Here is a 17,381-nt window from a genome sequence, read left to right on the forward strand (position 1 = left end):
GGGCCTCGGGCCGGGGCCGCCGCGCCCGGCGCTCCACACAGCGCCCCCCTCGGAACCCGGGGAAGTGACACGGCGTTAACGCGCCCGGAGGAAAGCCGGGCTAGAGGCAGCTCTGCCATCCCGCGGCCCTCCGGTATTTGTGTTTTCCTCCTCGCGTCTCTCCGCACACCCCGCGGCTGCCGGCCGCTGCCGGGGTGGACCCGCCGCCCGCGCAGACGCTCTGGCCGGCGGGGCCATGGCTGGGTCCGTGCCAGCGCGGTGCCCGCGCCCCCCTCCCCGGCCCCGCAGCGCCTGGCCCGGGCCCGCCGCGGCCGCCCGTAGCCCGCACGGCTCCGCCCGCGCTCCCTCGCCCCCCGCCGGCAGGGGCCGGCAGATGCGCCGCGGGAAGGCCCTGCCCGGGGCCCGGGTCTCCCGGCCGGCAGCGCGGCGGCGGGCCTGAGGGGCCTGGTCGGGCCTGAGGGGCCCGGGCGAGCCTGAGGGGGCCTGGGCGACCCTGAGGGGGGCCCGGGCGCTGCAGCCGCTTTTCTCCTCAGGAAGTGGCAGTGCGGATGAGGCGAGGCGCGGGGCTGTGGAGGGGCCTGCCTGGCACCAGGCCTGTGGGGGCTGCCCCATGGTTTTTCTGTTTCCTTTTGCAAGCGGTTGTTGAAATAATGTCTGTCTCTGCCTGCAGGAAAGGGAAACGGGACCGGGAGGAAGAGAACCCTCTCTCCAGCAGCCCCACAAAAGCAGCCGGTAAGGCCAACACCCAACACCCGCCACCATGGTGGTTGCACGTCACCCAGCAGGCGTTTGGGGGTTCCTGGGAGCAGCGCAGTGCCAGTGGTCAAGGGTGACCCAGAGGAAAATCCGGTTTCCTTCCAAAAATATGTGTCCTGGTTGCTCACTGAAAATAGTGAGGTAATGGCAGAGGGTGGGGAACAGGATTTGGGTTTCGTGGGCCTGTGGCTTGCTCCACATGCCGGGCTGCCTTACCACACATTTCCTGGTCAAGGTTTGACAGCACAGGCTATCAGTGCTGGCGTCAAAGGATGGCTAGATAAACCTGTTGGGGGAATACCTGCTCGTCCACAAGAGGGAGTGAAGGATGCCAGCTATTACTGGCTTCTTTCCTTTATAGGTTTTGAGTAAACAGCCCACCTGACAGCTTCTTCTGAAGAAAATCTTGGGTTTATTTCTAGTGTACCCACCCCTTTGCAGGAGGTCTTCATTGCTGTCAAAAGATTCAAGGGCATTACTAGATGTGCTGTTTCAGATTCCTAGAAAAAAGCTTTTCTCTGTGCCAGACCCAACAAACACCAGTATATGTGATGAATGACAGACTGTTGACGATTGGCATATGTGCTTTGAAAGGTCACACCGTCCGTCAGCCAGATCAGCTGATGTGAAGCATGTAAGTGACCTGTTTGTTTCATTCCAGCAGGCTGGGACTAACAAACCATGAAGGAAGAAGGAGAGGATCCTGAAACAGGAACAGACTGTTTGCTCCTGGACTCTGTCCAAGGGGACTGCTTCAGCATCCGTGCGGTTCCCAGGTATGGCAGCAAGTGTGGCTCTTTCATATGCCTGAAGGCTCAGGGCTGAGCTCATGTCTTGCTTATCCTCACAAAAAAGTCTTGCCATCAGTTCTGGGAACAGGACTGCCACATACTTGACTTAGGAGGACTAGAGGGAGCTGTTCCAAGGGAATATTTGATTCATCACATGGCTGCACATGTTGTTAGCCCTGTCAAGGCAATATGAGGAAGGAGGCCAGCACAGGCAGCTGGCAGAGATGGCCAGGATCACAGCAGCCCATATCAATGACAGCCTTAAGCTGCTGTGATACCACATCAGCAGCTCCTCTTGCTATAATCTCCCATTTGCTCTTGGTGGGATAGGTTTGGTTGGGGTTTTGGTATGGTCTTTGGGGTTTTTTTCCAGACCAAGGACTGAAATAGGCATTTTTGTTCTTTAAAATATCCGTGTACTTAAAAAGTAGCAGAAATCATGAAAACAGTATTTGAGGAAAGTTTCTCCTTCACTGTGTTCCTTACTCACAGATCATTTGTGTTTTGGGACATGAAAAGCAATGGAGGAGGAGCTTCCCCCTGCAGTGACTGTTGGGGAGCAGAGGGTTTTGTACTTTGTTTTGGTTTTAACCTTCCACTCTGCTTTTCCTGGAAGCTTTCTGTGAATGCATTGACCTTGCTTGTCACTCTGAGGCAAAGCAGCTGGTCTCACAGCCAACATCTCCACTCTGCTCATTAGTGAGTTAGCATTGTGAAGAGGCCAGAGGTGCATCTTAGCTACAAGTTTACTCAAGACAGAAGCACCTAAAGAATGGTGTTGACTTAAAAAACAATCTGCATGGGGGTATTTACTTCATTTTTCAGTATTAATCCCTTCTAGGGTTTCCTTTGGCCCCTGGGACTGTGACATTCCTCACTGATAGTACCCCTGAGATAAGAGTGTATTGCCTTCTTCCTTTTACAGAAGAGGAAATACATGTGAGCCTGCAAGGTCCCAAGCCGTTGCCCAACCACTCCATCTGGTTCCTCTCCTACCACTCTTTACCGAAATAGCAGAAGGATAGAGCTGGTGGAGGGGGCAGCCATAATCTGCTTTTTTTTATTGCATATAAGTAGGCAAAACCGTTGAAGGAATAAACTTGCACAAAAGCTCCTGGATTCTCTGTTAAGAGCTGGGGACTAAATTCACATTTCACAAGAAACACTCTTGTTCTGTCCATGTTTTTTTTTTTATGAAAAGCTTAAATCTGTTACTTGAATGAGGGAAGAAAAGATGTCAGCTCACATTTACCCCACTCCGTCTCCATCAGTGCGTGGTGGGTGTTGAAGTGAAGCTCCTGCTTGAAAGTCTTTTTGGCGTAAGGCCTTGCAGTAAGGAGTGGGTCAGCCTGGTGTTCCTTCACTGGTGTTGCTGGAGGTGTGAGCTGGTGTACAGCAGCGCTCTGCCCGGAGCCTTTACTGTTGGGGAGAGTCTCAGCTGCATCACAAGGGGTTGTGCAGGGTGACTAAAAGCTAGTGGCTGAGGTATCGGGGGAAAATTAAGAGTGTTTGGGGCTCTTCTGCATCTTTTCTTGCAGATGGCTTTTCTTGAGAACCCCTGTTACTGAGTGAGTGCTAATCATGCTTCAGCCCGTGGATTCCTGTTTGCTCTCTCCATCTGTCCTTCTGTGAGCTCCTGCCCCCCCAGGTTTGTGCCTTTCACTCCTCTTCTGCCCCAGACACTTGTGTGGCTGTGCTTGAAGCTGTAGGACTGGAACACTTCGGTTTCATGTTCTCCAAAAGAGTTGCCCATCCACTGTGGCCCTAGATGTTTAGCTGAGTGGCACCAGCACTGTCCTGCTATCCACCCTGCTGTGTGTTCCTGCCCTCAGCAGTGGTGGATTGGTTGAGGGAGCTCAAGAGAAGGATGTCAGGATATGGGGATGCTTCAACCGCAGCTTACCAGGGTGCTGTGCACAGGGTATAGAACACAGCTGCCCACACAGGAAATCCTTGCCATCCCTGTGAGACTGAGATTACCAAATTACCAAGATGCTTCTTCCTTCTGCTAGTGAGCATGATGAACTTCATGAACAGAGCCAGGAGAAAGGGGTTTAACTTGTGACTTCTAGAAGCTTTGGTAGAAAGGGACCCTGTAGAACATGTTTCCTTTCAAATTGCACACATAATATACCTTGAAGGGAATATACTTCATAGCTTTCTGGTTGTGGGGCCTGAATCTGTACTTCTGGGAAGTCTCTAAGAAATCTAGATTTCTTGTGGACTTCTAGTTATCTTGCTTAGGGCTGAGGCCTGTTGTCTATGAGTTTTGCTGTTGTTCTTCCTTTACACCTTTAAATTTCCTCTTACTTTCTTAAGTGAAGTAAAAGTATGCTAGAACAGCTTCTCTCAGCTCATAAAGCAGTGCAAAAATGTCAGATCATTTGTGTTAACTTCTGCTTAGTTTTTCATGCTCTAAAAACTCAGCTCAGTTACATTTGTGTCTCTGCAGTGGGACCATGGAAGGAAAGGAGATGCCACCAAGTCATAACTCAGAGGAGAGCACAGTATTGGACCTACCCTTTGTTTGTGATCTAGCAGAGTGCTTTCTGCCTTCACACAGCTCTGAAAACAGTGAAGAGCTTTTCCTTTCTGTGGATACTTTTCCCTCTCCACCCACAGGTAAAAGCTTCTGCCTCTTTACATGCTCTTTTTCTTTAGCCAGTGCATTATCTATTTAGGCAGTGTGTCATTTGACTGAGTAACCACAGCCTGATGCTGGTGCATCTGCATGTCTTAAAGCACAGTTTACCAGAGCTACGGTCTGTTCCAGCTTCACAGATTCCGTGTGAACTGAATCGATGAGGCCCAGGAACTAAGAGGATACCATCAGCTGCTAATGTTTTGACAACGCTGTTTCTTCCTGTTTAGTGTGTTCTCAGAGGAAGAGAGTTACTTGAACTAACCCACAGAGCAATCCACCAGACTTTAGTAGGAAATACTGTCTCAAATTGCCATAGTCAGTAAAAAATGTTTTTAAACTTTTCCTTATGTTCTTCATGTGCTCATCATGTATCTCCCAAGCATGAGCTAGGGATGTGGCCTCTGTATTCCTTTACTTTAGAACTGTAACAGTGAATGTTTGCTTGTGCTAATGGCCTGTGTGAAGAGATCTGCTTCAGTTCAGCTCTTGGGAGACAGCCGTTTCCTCACTTGAAGGAGGACTGATTCCTGCAGAAGTGGCATTTTAGGTCGACCACTACTCCGTATTCTTAGGAGTAATGGTGTATTGGAAAGATAAAGGGATAGCTGGCACATTCTGATTACTACATCCCTCAGCCCGGTCAGTGTAAATACATGGCAGGAAGTCTGAAATTGAAATGCATGGGCCCAATGACACTTCTTGCCATATATTCATACTGGCTGGACTGAAGGTTGTAGTAATTATATTTAATATTGTGGGGGGAAAATAAAATCTGATCAGCAAATAACGTGTGGAGATAAGTTTGTCGAGGCACCTGCGCAGGTGAAATGTCAGTGATGACATTTCTGGTTGCTTTGGAGTCTCAAGTAGTGTAAAATTAGAGTTTGGCTCCTTTTCTTCCTCTGGCACTGGGTGGTTTACTTCAGCCTGGTTCCAAGAAGTAGGAACTTGGAATTTGTTGTGTGAGTTTTTTGGTCGCAATTCCACTGTTTTGCATGCTAAACAGGTAAGCATGGGGATCTACCAACTGATCTAGCTCTGTCGATGTTGACTACTTGTCTGTGCAGTTGTCTTAACCTCTAATTGTGGGACATCCAGAACTGTAATGACATCCACAAACCAATCCTTGCTTTGGTTTTCCTGTGCAGACCAGGAAGTCACGTGTCTTATGTTACTAATAATGCAGATCTTCTACTGTAACCTCTAGTTTAAACCATGACACATATCACATTCCATGATCCATTTGCCGTTAGAGGAATAGTGTATCTGGTTTGAGGTTTTGCTTTATTTTTTGTGCCTGAGTGCTGACCACCACTGCAAGGAATGTACTGAGCAAGCTTTTCCCGCTGTCGTGGGAGAGGAGGATGGGGAAGTTCCTCTAACTTCAAAGGCTGGAAAAGCATTTGTCTACTCAGATTTCACAAGTCCTGTGTCACAGGCAGGTAGGAATAAATTCTGGGAGCTGTGAGGCGGTTCCTGCAATGTGTGTAATGGTAGCTCAGTTGCTCAAACGCCATTTAGTGTGGCTCAGGGCAACTGAGCTTGATTGGTCTGATGAATGGGATACACAGAAGTGCATGACTGCTCAGCAGTCGTAAGACTGGTCTGAGGCATAGCAGCAGTGACGTATGTGGAAGTGAAGACAGGCAGCTCTAAACTGAAATGACAGCATTGGGCAAGTGGTTTACTGTGCATGTGTGAAGTATGTAGCTGAACCTCAGTACCAAGGTAAGCTGAGAGGCCGAGGTCCTGCCTCCTTGCTGTCTCCAATACCCTCTGGTGTCAGTGGGGATTTCAGGTGGCTGGGAGGGCAGATCAGGCCTATGAACCCTCTCCTTCTTCGCTTATTTTAGAGAGCCCTCGCAAATGAAACCACTTGGCAGTAACTGTGGGATGCATAATGTAAAGCGGTTCCTTACTCCTGCGAGTGAAATAACCAAGTATCACATCAGACCCAATTCAGGCTCTGAACTTCCTGGTTCCTTTCTCCATTTAACAGCATCAAACCAATATACGTACTCGCTTAAACTCTCTTTCTAAGCCATTGAGTTTGGTCAGTGTGGCAGAGGAGGCAGGAGGACAGTTTTAAAAACAGTGCCTGTGTCAGGTGTTCTTGGACAAGCAAGTTCTGTCAAAGGTATCTTGGCAAAGGAAGCTCCTGTGCTTGTTTGTTTTCTCATGAGACATTGTAAACTGCTGCTGTGATACAAGATAATTTAGGAGAGCGGGGTGGCTATAGCTTGCACCCCACAGTATTACCAGAAGATTGCGTCCTGGGGCTTGTGCAGGATGCATGATGAGTGTTCTCATGAAACTTGAAAGATTTTTGTTAGGGGTGAGGATCTTCCCTAGTGATTCAAAAGCATTTCCAAAAGGGCGTTAGGTCTCTGGGAATGTGACATCTCTGGGAAAGAAGCAGACTGACAGGACAAGCTGTGTTTTCTGACATCTGCCACATGAAGTGGCCTGAGACTAACTAAAATACCATGTCATTCGAGCCTCAGTAGTCGGAAATGGATATGGAGGTATTCCCGGTACCTGAGTCACTAGTAATAGGTCTTAGCCTAGAGAGGCTCTGTCACTTGTAATAGCAGGAGATAGTACCCATTAGCCATGAAAACAGGCATCCCTAGGCAAGAAAACAGTAGTCCTGTGGGAATACTACTAAATGTCTAAGTTATGTATAAATAAGTGGGTTTACAGTCTGTGCGGGAGTGAGGGTTCTGCTATTGCAACAGACATGCATACTTTTAGCTTATTGTCATAGTGAATTCAAGGGTTTAAGTGGTGACAGACTGAGAAAATTAATTTGGATCAGTGAACCTTTCAGTATGCTTCCTTTTTTTTGTTTACTCCATACTGGAAAATAATTTAAAAAATCATTATTCGTTTATAGTGTTTCTAATCTGCATCACTCGGCTGCACAATGCTGCAGCAGCACCTTACTACTTCCTCTGGATTAAGAAAAGTTGCCAGCAAAAGTTCTTTCTTGGCAGCGCTCAGGTGTGTGTGTGGGAAGGCCTTAAATTATTTGGATCTGTGTTTGAAGGGCAGCTAGTAAAGGCTGTTTCCGATCAAGTAAGGCACTGGCAACGTTGCTTTTTCTTGTAGGGCACTGAACCAGAGCATACCAGGGACAGCAGAAACATAGGCTTGGCCGGGAAAAGTTGTTGCCTAAGAATGGGTTAGAAAATAGGTTACAGATGTGCTCTACGGATTGGAGCAGGCAGGGTCCTGGGCTCTGGCTGTGATCTGTGTTCTGGCAGAGCTGGATTTGCCAGTGCAGCCCTGGAGTGATTCTGCCAAGCTTGGAGGCAGCGTTGAGCTGGGCCATGGCACCATGCCCGTCTGAAGCATGGCAGAGCTCAGCCGCATTTGTCTTCGTGGTCATTCCATGGGGCTAGCAATCTTGGGAGGGTGGGTCTCCTTGTTTGTCCTGTAGTTTCTCCCTTAATCGCTTAGTCTTTGTAATGAAAAGTAGTTAAAAAGCTGTGTCCTTAGGAGAATGGATGGGTAGACAGAGTCCCCCAGTGGAAGAGAAGGTACACAGAAAACAGTGTCACAGGAACAAAGAAAATGAAGAATGGCAGTAGCAGAGGAAGGATGATGGTGGAGAGATGGGGTGGTGAAGGAAGACAGAGTTCACTGTGTTATTGGAGAGGCCTGTGTGTATCTAAAAGCTGGCTAGCTTTTAAAAAGAATTCAGTAACACAAGCCAGTTTGGAAGGATAGAGGTGTTCAACCTTTAGTTGCCTTTCCAAAGGCACTCTTTGTGTTCCTGCAGTTTGCTTCAGGTTTGAGCCCAGGCTTACCTTTGGTTATTTTCCATGGACTGCCTTGACCTCTCTAATGCAGCAAGAGTCCCAGGCTGCCCCCGATCGTGCCTCTTTATTCCTACTCCATCCTTAGCACTGGTACCCGGGTGGCCACGTGAGAGTCAGCTCAGGGAACTGGCCCAGGAAACTTGCTGGGCAGCCACGTGAATATTTGTGTGGATGAGATGGGGACAGCTGCTCTTTCTGGAAGCAAGACAGGTATATGCCAAGGTGCAGCAGTGTGCAATGTGTCCAGTCTTTCATATGCGGTTACAGTCTTTCCAGAACAGTAATTTCTGGAAAAAGTAGTGTTAGAGTATTAATTGCTTTTCCCTTGTGGGGACCCAGGCTGTAGGTTCTTTTTGATCAGTTGTGGATTTTGTAGACTTTCTTCAAAAATAGCCCATTTGAACAAGTTGTGAGAACTTGTGGGAGATGGAGCCAAACCATTTCAGTGGAGACTCACTGGCTGCAGGCAAAGCGATGAGTCTGGGCTATGGCACTGCTGCTGACAATGCCGCTCAAATCAAGAGGACATCTGATCACAAGGTTAACCCAGTTTAAAGATAAAAGCTATCACAATTTTTGGACTGTTGCAGGCACTTTCTGGATTTTCAGTCAACCAAGCATTTATGTTAAACAAAGCTGAGATTTCTAGCCTGTTAACACAGCTTTCAGTTCTATAGGCAATTGGGATTCTGCTGAAGAAAATGCTACACATACCCAGTGAATTTACATACATACAATTTTGCAGTGGGTCGCTATGTCTTTTATTAGCAACTGCAGAGTCACGCTAATGTTGGTGCATGTGTTCTGGCTTGTCCTTAAATGCTTTTTGCTGTTTACCACGTCCGCTTGGCTGTCAAGAGTTGCTTAATCTCTTGTGCAGAAATGGGTCATGTTTACTGAAGAAGCCTGGCGTGGTTCGTACATTTTCTGTATGGGAGTTGTGAACAAGTGCTGGCGTAGAAGCTGAAAATGAAGGGTACAGGCTGTACTTACCATGTCAGCCACAACCTTTCAGAGGTGGTGCTTGGTGGGCACTTGGAGATTCAATTTAGCCCTGAACTCAGTGTATAGAAATTATACCTTGGCTGTCTGAGCTACCACTGCTACCAAAAGTTGCAGAATTTCCAAAGTGGCTTTTTGTCTGGCCATACTGAAGACAACCTGAAGGCTAAAGACCTTTATATATAGTCTTATTTAAGAGGTCTATGTAATTTTGTAAATCCAGAACATGCATGATATTTCAGACTGAGCCAAAGCTGAGCTAAAAAGGACTTGTACTTGCACTCCAGGCAGCTGTGGTTAGGTACTGAAACTTTTGATAGTACCAAAAAGATCACCTTAAGAATATTTTACTTTTTGGCTCAATGAGGAGGTGAAGGGGAGGGTGCTCTACCAAGGTGATTTGTGCTGTTACGGTCTCCTTCAATTGCAGAAAGTGAACATGCTCTCCTACTTGCAAACCCACCTCAGTTTGAAGCGTGATCCCAAACACAGTGAGAACTAATTGTTTTTTTAAGGCAGGTGACCTGTGCTTTACTGCCTTGGCCTTGATGAAGAGCACGGCTGCTGTTGTGGGAATCGGTGGATTTGTACTGGTTTTGGTTTGTTTCCTGCTGCCCTCTAGTGAGCAATGTTACCCTTTCTGATCCCGCCAGGCTTGCATGCTTGGAACTTGGAGGGCTGATGATTTTTATTTTTCGTCACCTGGTGGTGGGGGTGTATATCACTGTACTGAGCTCAGTCCTGTGTCAGTTTACTGCTTTTGAGAAATCATGCTAAAAAATCCCCAAAGCTGGTTTGGGAATACTTCTGAGGAGTGTTGGCTGCTCATTGTTTACTGCGTGGATCTTGGCATAAGGTGACTTATGTTGCCTGTTGATGAAGTATTTTCCTGTTCTCAGAAGTTTCAGGCATCCAGTCAGAATACAGAAACAATGCTTAAACACTCAAGTAATTAATTAACCACAGATCACAAGTGATGAACAGCAATTAAAGTGAACAGTGTCTAAATAATCCATTGATTTAAAATAGTCCATCTAGACTATTCATATAATCCTTATAAATAAGAAAAACATAAAAATCAGGCCTGTGTCACAACAAATATGAGTAAGGTAAAGGGCTACATTTTTCAGCTCATGAATTTGCAAAGAATGACTCAGTCAGATATAATGCAGAGCTTGTCAGAACAGATTAGTTTCTTCAGTTCTCTGAGTTCTTAAAATGCATAAAACAGAGGCTCTCTGGAGAGCAGCCCCACAGGAGGAGACCTGGGGTTCTGGGCTGACGGCAAGCTGAGTGAGTCAGGAGTGTGCCCTGGCAGCCAAAGGGGCCAGCGGTGTGCTGGGGTGCACCACAGTGGTGTGGCCCCACCTCGACTGTTGGTGCAGGTTTGGGGGCCTCAGCATAAGGACGACATCAAAGCACTCCAGTGTGCCCAGAGGAGGGTTACCAGGATGGTGAAAGGTCTCAAGGGCGAGACTTCGGAGCCGGAACAGCTGAGTTCACTTTTTTCAGCTTGGAGAAGAGGAGGCTGAGAGGTGCTGTCATCGCGGTCTGCACCTGCCTCAAGGGAGGCTGCGGAGGGGACAGTGCTGAGCTCCTCTCTCTGGTGACCAGCAACAGGGCACAGAATGGAATGAAGCTGCGTCAGGGGAAGTGCAGACTGGATGTTAGGGAAAGGTTCTTCACAGAGAGGGCGGTAGGTCACTGAACAGGCTCCCCACAGAAGTGGTCATGGCACCAAGCCTGACAGAGTTCAAGGATTGTTGGGGCGACGCTCTGAGTCAGATGGTTTAGTTCTAGGTGTCCTGTGTGGAGCAGGGAGTTGAAGCCGATGATCCTTGTTGGTCCCTTCCAACTTGAGATGTTCTTACTTGTTATTGTCTGGGAATAGCCTTCCTACTTCTACCTGTTAGAATTACAGCTGTGCTGGTATCTGATTTTGTTACAGAAATAAAGACTCTTTAAAGCTTGGTTATTAACCTTTTTTTGTGTGCAACTGTCATTTTTTGCAGCCTTTCCAAAAGTTCTGTTTTTAGCAGCTTTCTCTTTTGTCCCTGATACTGGTATAAACATCCAGTTATTTGTCAAGGCAGGTTATTTGTTTAGCTTATGCAAAGAGAAGAAGCACCTATTTTCAAGCGAATGTGTATTTTTTTTTTATTGATGATTTTTAACCAAGTACACTCTCAAATATGATCCAAATACTAGATTTTTCATAATACTTTAGTCTTCTCAAGAGGAAAAAGAAGGTGAATTGTTCCAAATGCTAATAATTTTGTAAAGATGTTGTGATCCAGTGAGGCAGATGCTCAGTGGACTTGAATTTATGCAGCTCTGCTGAAGTCATAGGCAGGCCCTTGGGTCAGGTAACTGCATGGCTGTGGTGAGAGTGGCAACATTACCTTCCCAGGCATCTCTTTGTGGCTCAGTTGTGTTGAATATTCAATGAAGCTGCAAAGTGAAATGCATGCTATTTTACATAAGAGGAATACAGGGAAACCGCGTGACACAAAAAATAAAGCACTCAGCACTGCTTGGCACCACTGAATTGCTGAAGGTCTTGCATCTTTTGTAAGTTAATTTTTCAGGAATGTGTTACATAAAGCAACACCCAAAAATAAATCCTGGAAGAGAAAAAGACAGTGGTTTATTCTTCACAATCTGAGGAAGAGAACTAATCCCATTTTAAGAATTAGAGCACTATACTTAATAAGGGAAAAACTGCAACATGTGACTTGCCTTTCAGACTTCAATGCTTCAGAGTACCTCTGTGTTCTGTGGAAGTGAATAGTTCATACTAAACCATTGATCATTAGAAATCAAGTCCAGAGGAAATGCTTCAGTAACAAAGAGAAGGAGTTGTGCTTATGCACTGAAGTTGTCTGATGGGATTCTGCGGTTCTGTGTGTAAGAGAGCTTGGTAATTTGTCTCTTGGAGGTGCTAGGGAACAACTGTGCAGTGCAACTGCATGCTGTAGTCTGAGGGTTTGTATTGACTTGTTTGGAGTTGCATATTCTGCTCAGACTGAGCTTTCTTCTGCTACCCAGCTCATATTTTTTTCGCAGAAAAAGAGGATTTGCTAGGTTCACTCTCATTAGGCATACAGTTTCAGCTGTATCCACCAATCTAATTACCAAGCTTTTCAGCATGGAAAGAAGCATAGTACGTGTTGTGCATGTTATCTCCGAATCCTTAAAAAGTGCTGGCACAACACAGAAGTTGGTATTTGTATATTTCAGGGTGACTTTGAGGGACCATTACCGTTGTTTCCTTTAATTCGTTGCTTTTAATTGAGTGTATAGGCTAGTTAAACCCTTGCCAGCCTCTCTGTGTAGAGGCAGAAACAGAATGGGTTGGTTTCCAATTTGGGAGGCTCACATCAAACTTCACGCGGTGAAGTGATTTCTAAATCGTTCCAAGCTTCTAAATGTTTCTAAGTTATTCTAAATGTTGGTAGGAGTTTTGTTTTCTCTGTAGAGACAGTCCTAAGCAGTTGCCTGTCAAATTTGTAACTGGATGCTGTGGCCTCGTACTGGGAACTGCTGCATGATTGCTGTAGAGCTAGGAGCTAGTGGCTCATCCGCATGGTAACTTTGGGAGTGGGCCTGACCTTGTAACAAATTGCCATTGCTTAATGAGTCACCTTTTGTTAGTAAGTGCAACAGACTAAATATCTGTGGCAGGTCATGGGGGTGCTGGTTTGGGATTTCTTTTTAATGTTGTATGTGTGCATGTGTTGGTGGTGCTGGACTTAGAGCTTCTCCAACTCTAATGAAGCATGACAGAGATGAAGTTTTTGTTTCTGGTACTTGGCAGTAACTTTTACAGGTAGGGACTGACACAGAGCTCCTGGCTGATGCCAGCTAATGCTGGTTTGTGTCTGTAGAGCATAGCCCTGCAAAGATCTGAGTGACTGTGCTTCTCCTGACTGTCCAGGGGATTGGCTTTTCGGCTTCCTGCAGGAATGAAAACTTTTCTGTGTATTGCATTGATACATTTCTTCAAGCTAGCAAAACATATCTGTGTTCTAGTATTTAATGTTAAGTCCTGATGGGGAAGAGGGGAGACCATGTGGCTGTTTGCCAGCTGCTTACCCAGGATGTAGTTCAAGTGAAATCTGATAGCAAAGAATGGATAAGATGTGTGGTCTGAACCAGACTTCCAGAGGAGTGGTCTTTTTCTTTTTCTGAAATGACCATTCTGCAAAGATGTTGCCATGTATTTAAAGGGTGATGATATACCTAGGATTTCTATACCAGTTAATGAGCTGAGGCAAACAAATATGCCACACATGCAAGACTGAATGTGTTTGTTCAAAGCCAAATTCAGCTCTTTTCCCACATTTTACAGTCCTTTTCTTGTCAAATCAGTCACACTGACTGCTGTAGGTCTGCTCTGTTACCTTGGGCATGGCTTTTCCCTGCTGTGGTCTGTATTTTTTGCACCTGTGGGCTCTGTGTGTCTCATTTGCATGGTTGATGATCTCTGTGGGGCAGCGACCATGCTGTGCTCCATAGCTGTCTACTACACAGAGGACAGTAGTCTCTAGCTGCCTTCTGTAATAGCAAAGCCCAGCAGCACCTTGGAGTTTTGTGACCTAGGTACAAAGAACCTGTTTTAAACTTTTGAAAGATGTTTATTTAGTCCTTGTTTAGTCAGAGAAGGTGAAGCAAGGTTCAGAGTGAGGAACAGTAAATACTCCCAATGGAACCATTAGGCCATAAATCAGAGAACACACTTGTCCCGTTCACCATTGAGAATAAGACATGTTTCTGAGGTAGCTCATAACTTTAGATTATTTTCCATTTTTAATGTAAAATCCATATGTTGTCAAGATGATGCAGAGTTGCTGTGGTGCATTATATGATCTAGAGCCTGGATATAGAGTTGCCAAACGTGCTTATATGTAGCAGGGCTTACAAACTGAATGTATGCTGCTGCATCCCTTACATTGCTAAAAGATTTTTAGTGAGGTTTTGTTTTCCTGTGAGCAAAAATTTGTGGGATTATTGTATTTTTTCAGGTGCCATTCAGTTCATAGAGATTCCTCTTAAACGCTTCAGGCTTCTCATTTGCAAATATGTCACAGAGCAGTCTGTCCTTGCTTTTAGTTCTTTGTGCATTGTTTTGCTAGATTTTTTTCTTTTTCTACCCGATTTGGTACCTGTATTGGAGGAGGGGAAGTCGTTCCTTGCTGGGCACTGAACTATGCCTGGGCTAGTACAGTGGTCTTGAAAAGGTGCTCTCTTGAAAGGTCTCTTACTACCTAGTAATAGAAGTCTAGGATCCCTGCAGGTAAGTCAAAGTTGTCTTTTGCTGGTCACTTCAATCTGTTCACATGCTTGTTCTCTTATTTCCTTCCCTTGTAATATTCCTTGCTTTTGCACTTTCACTGCCTTGTCTTCTATTCCGTGAAAATTGTGGTGGTGTTTCCCTCCCCGCTGCCCCCCGCCCCATCTCCATTGTCCACATAGAGCCACCTACCTGTTGTGCATTCTGGGCAATGTCATTCTTTTTGTCCCGAAAAGTATATGCTCCTTTCAGTAGATGGCCCTTGAAACAGCATGAAAATATTTACTCTGTAAGCCTGTAGTTAAAAACTAGAAGTCTTAAATGCTGTCCTCCCACCCTGTGCTGTGTGCTAAGTCTTCAGCGTGATCCCTAAAACAACTGTTATTGCTGGACTTTTATTTCAGGAAACTTCATGGGTTTTATTGGCTTCGCTTCCAAAACCCTTCTGGCATAGTTTTCAATGAAATGTTTGCTCTGCATCTGCCTTTGATGTTTGATGTGCTTGTAGTCCTTGTATTTGCAAAGGTGGTTTTCCAGTCCTTCCTGGTTATAAGGCTCAAAGGTTTGACTTAGACTTGAAATGGCAAAACTAAAATGTGAAGACAGTGTTTTAGTGATTTAAAAAGGTCAGACAGGCCTATGAGTCAGGTCCAGGAAAATAAATGTGATCCTACTTAAGTAGCCAGTCCAGGGATTTACTCAATGTTGAGCAAGGAGGGGAATCTGTGTATCTGTATAAAATGTCATTATAACAAACCGTTATTGGCATTCATTTCAAAAAGGAGGCTGCGCAAAAGCTCGTGCCTGCTTTCAAGATGCCATATAGCTAATTTCATTATTTTAACAAATGCATTTGTAGCTTTTCTTAAAGCTCCATCTGCTGGAGATTACCAGCTATGAATACTTCACATTGATGACAGCAGTCTGGCTGCTAGCTGTAGAGTATCATAAAGCTCTAAAAAGTGCACACTTGGCATATAGAAGCAATATGTATCTATTTGAGATATCATTGATCTTTTACTAGTGTCTGGTGAGAGGGGCCCAGTTTGTTTGCGGGCAGTAACAGCCACACTATGGGTGCACATCAGTGCCAGACAGTGGGACCCATAACAGGCATGTGGAGCAGTGTGCCAGACAGTGGGACTGGGCACTTGTAATCTCGCCTTGCCCTGAGGCTGTGCTGTAAAAAGGCCCTGTGGGCCATTTCTTCCTTATCTTTAACTGTCATTCCAATATTGGCTTTTATTCCTCTCATCATAGCTATCAGTGTTTGTCCACTGCTGTGGCCTAATCTAATTCAGGCTGCAGTAATGTCATTATGGTAATTGTTCCTAAGGTGGCTGTGAGGCAATTTTGTACATACTTGTGCCAATGCTGTTTTATCTTACCAGGCCAGTTAGCAAGCATTAACTGTTTAAATAAGAAGGAATTAAATCCTGTAAATAAATGTCAGAGAACTAGACTTTGTTCAATTCTTTGTGAATCATTTTCCATCCTCTGAAGTACGGGTGTGGACTCCTTTGAGATGGAAAATTGTGGATTGGGAATAGAAACCATTCAAGTATGTGTTTTACAGGGGAATGATAGACAAGTTTAGGCTCTATAAAGCCTGTGCCTCTCAGTCATCATTTGTAACCACCATGATGCCATTAAATGTTATGGGCACAAATAAGAATGTATACGGTAGTACAAGACCTCATCAGGAATTCTTAGTGACCAAGATGCAGGCTGATGCCAGGTCAGGATAGGGGTGTTTTTGGGTAGCCAGATGCTACTGGCTCTGTAAAGCTGCAAAATACATGAAAAGCTGATCCTTGCTTTGGGTTCCTCCTTAATGGGTGCTTCCCTGGGCTTCCCTGTTCCGTAAATAGATTTTTAGTGTGTGTGTGTGTGTAGTGTGAAGTTTCTTCTGTGCTTTGAGCTTTCTTTTGTATCCCTACTCAGCTTTTTCAAAAGCGTTAGCTCTGCTCCTCACCCCTCAGAGTCATCAGTGGAGGTGGATCTGTCGTGAAGCAACTGCATGCCAGATGTCGGCAGTCAACTGATGTTGCTGAAGGGAGCAGAGTGTTTACTGAAGTTGATAGTCTTCTGTAAAACAAAGGTCCGCTTAGGGTGGTTGCCTTCACTACACTAAGCTCCCATCTGAAACAAATTTGTCTATAAATTGTCTTTATTTGGGCCCCAGAATCTTCAGGGAAAGGCATTATTAACCCGTCTGTATGGCATCTGGTATGTCTCTGGGTAGCCAGCATGGAAGCCTTGGCCTAGGATGATATTTCAGCAGGTAATTGTCATTCCTTGTCTAGTCCTTCAAGAGCACAATTCCAAAATGCACTAGTGCTCATGATACAAGTTTCACACAGTGGTGTTGGTGCTCTTACATGCTTCTGTGTATGGCTGCAAGGGATTTACGGAACACTCCAGAGCAGTCGAGTATGGCCTGCCACGATATGAGCCTCTGGCCTGTCACAGGGAGAGGGGGATTAGAGATTCTTATTTTCCTGTGACAGTTATTTTAGTGCAAAACTGTAGCTGAAATTCTTCAAGTTCCATTAGATTTTTAGAAGAGAGATAAATCCCCTGTTTTGACTCATTGCCCAGGGACTGTTTTTACCACCTGCTTCTCACTCGGATGCTGGCTTTGAGCAAGCAGCAGGAGCCATTTCTTTCACATGATTAGAATTGAAAGCGCAGGCTGCTCTTGCAGAGATCCTCACCTGCTTCACTGCCTGACTCCGTTCCCTTGAGCAATATTGTGGCTCTGTGCAAGTGTGCTAAAGTGCCAATAGAAGGGATATGGGTTGAATGAAAGTGCAGGATTCAGGAAAGGGAAGGAGGAAATTAAACTGTCTGTGAGGTTAAGGGAGAGGCCAGGAATCCTGTACAAAATGGGTTTTGTTGTTTAATCTCTGGCTAATAGGTTTTGATTCATTTTGTCACTATTTCAAAGCTGAGGAGCTCTAGGAACAGTCACTGATGTAATAGTGGGGCTGGAAGGGTGTGGCAAGACAGATAGCAATGGCGGTGATGGAGAGAATTTTTTTATATGTGGGAGCTGGGTGGCATTCCCT

General features: G+C 45.6%; 1 protein-coding gene across 9 annotated transcripts in view; it reads left to right on the plus strand.

Annotated features, from left to right (window-relative positions):
* The window catches only part of SHLD1 (shieldin complex subunit 1), a 94,363-nt gene that overhangs the window by 35,780 nt on the left and 41,202 nt on the right, over window positions 1–17,381 (plus strand). For 4 of the 9 annotated variants that reach the window (XR_005104777.1, XM_037390991.1, XM_037390989.1 and 1 more), the window contains 3 exons: window positions 671–732; window positions 1,418–1,532; window positions 4,000–4,169. Coding sequence is in view for 8 of the 9 variants with exons in the window: in XM_037390991.1 (XP_037246888.1) it covers window positions 1,438–1,532; window positions 4,000–4,169 (265 nt within the window). In the remaining variant the exon portion in view is untranslated. The other 5 variants (XM_037390990.1, XM_037390994.1, XM_037390993.1 and 2 more) reach the window with 5 other exon arrangements.

Source organism: Falco rusticolus, chromosome 6, assembly GCF_015220075.1.
Source record: "Falco rusticolus isolate bFalRus1 chromosome 6, bFalRus1.pri, whole genome shotgun sequence".
NCBI lineage: Eukaryota > Metazoa > Chordata > Aves > Falconiformes > Falconidae > Falco > Falco rusticolus.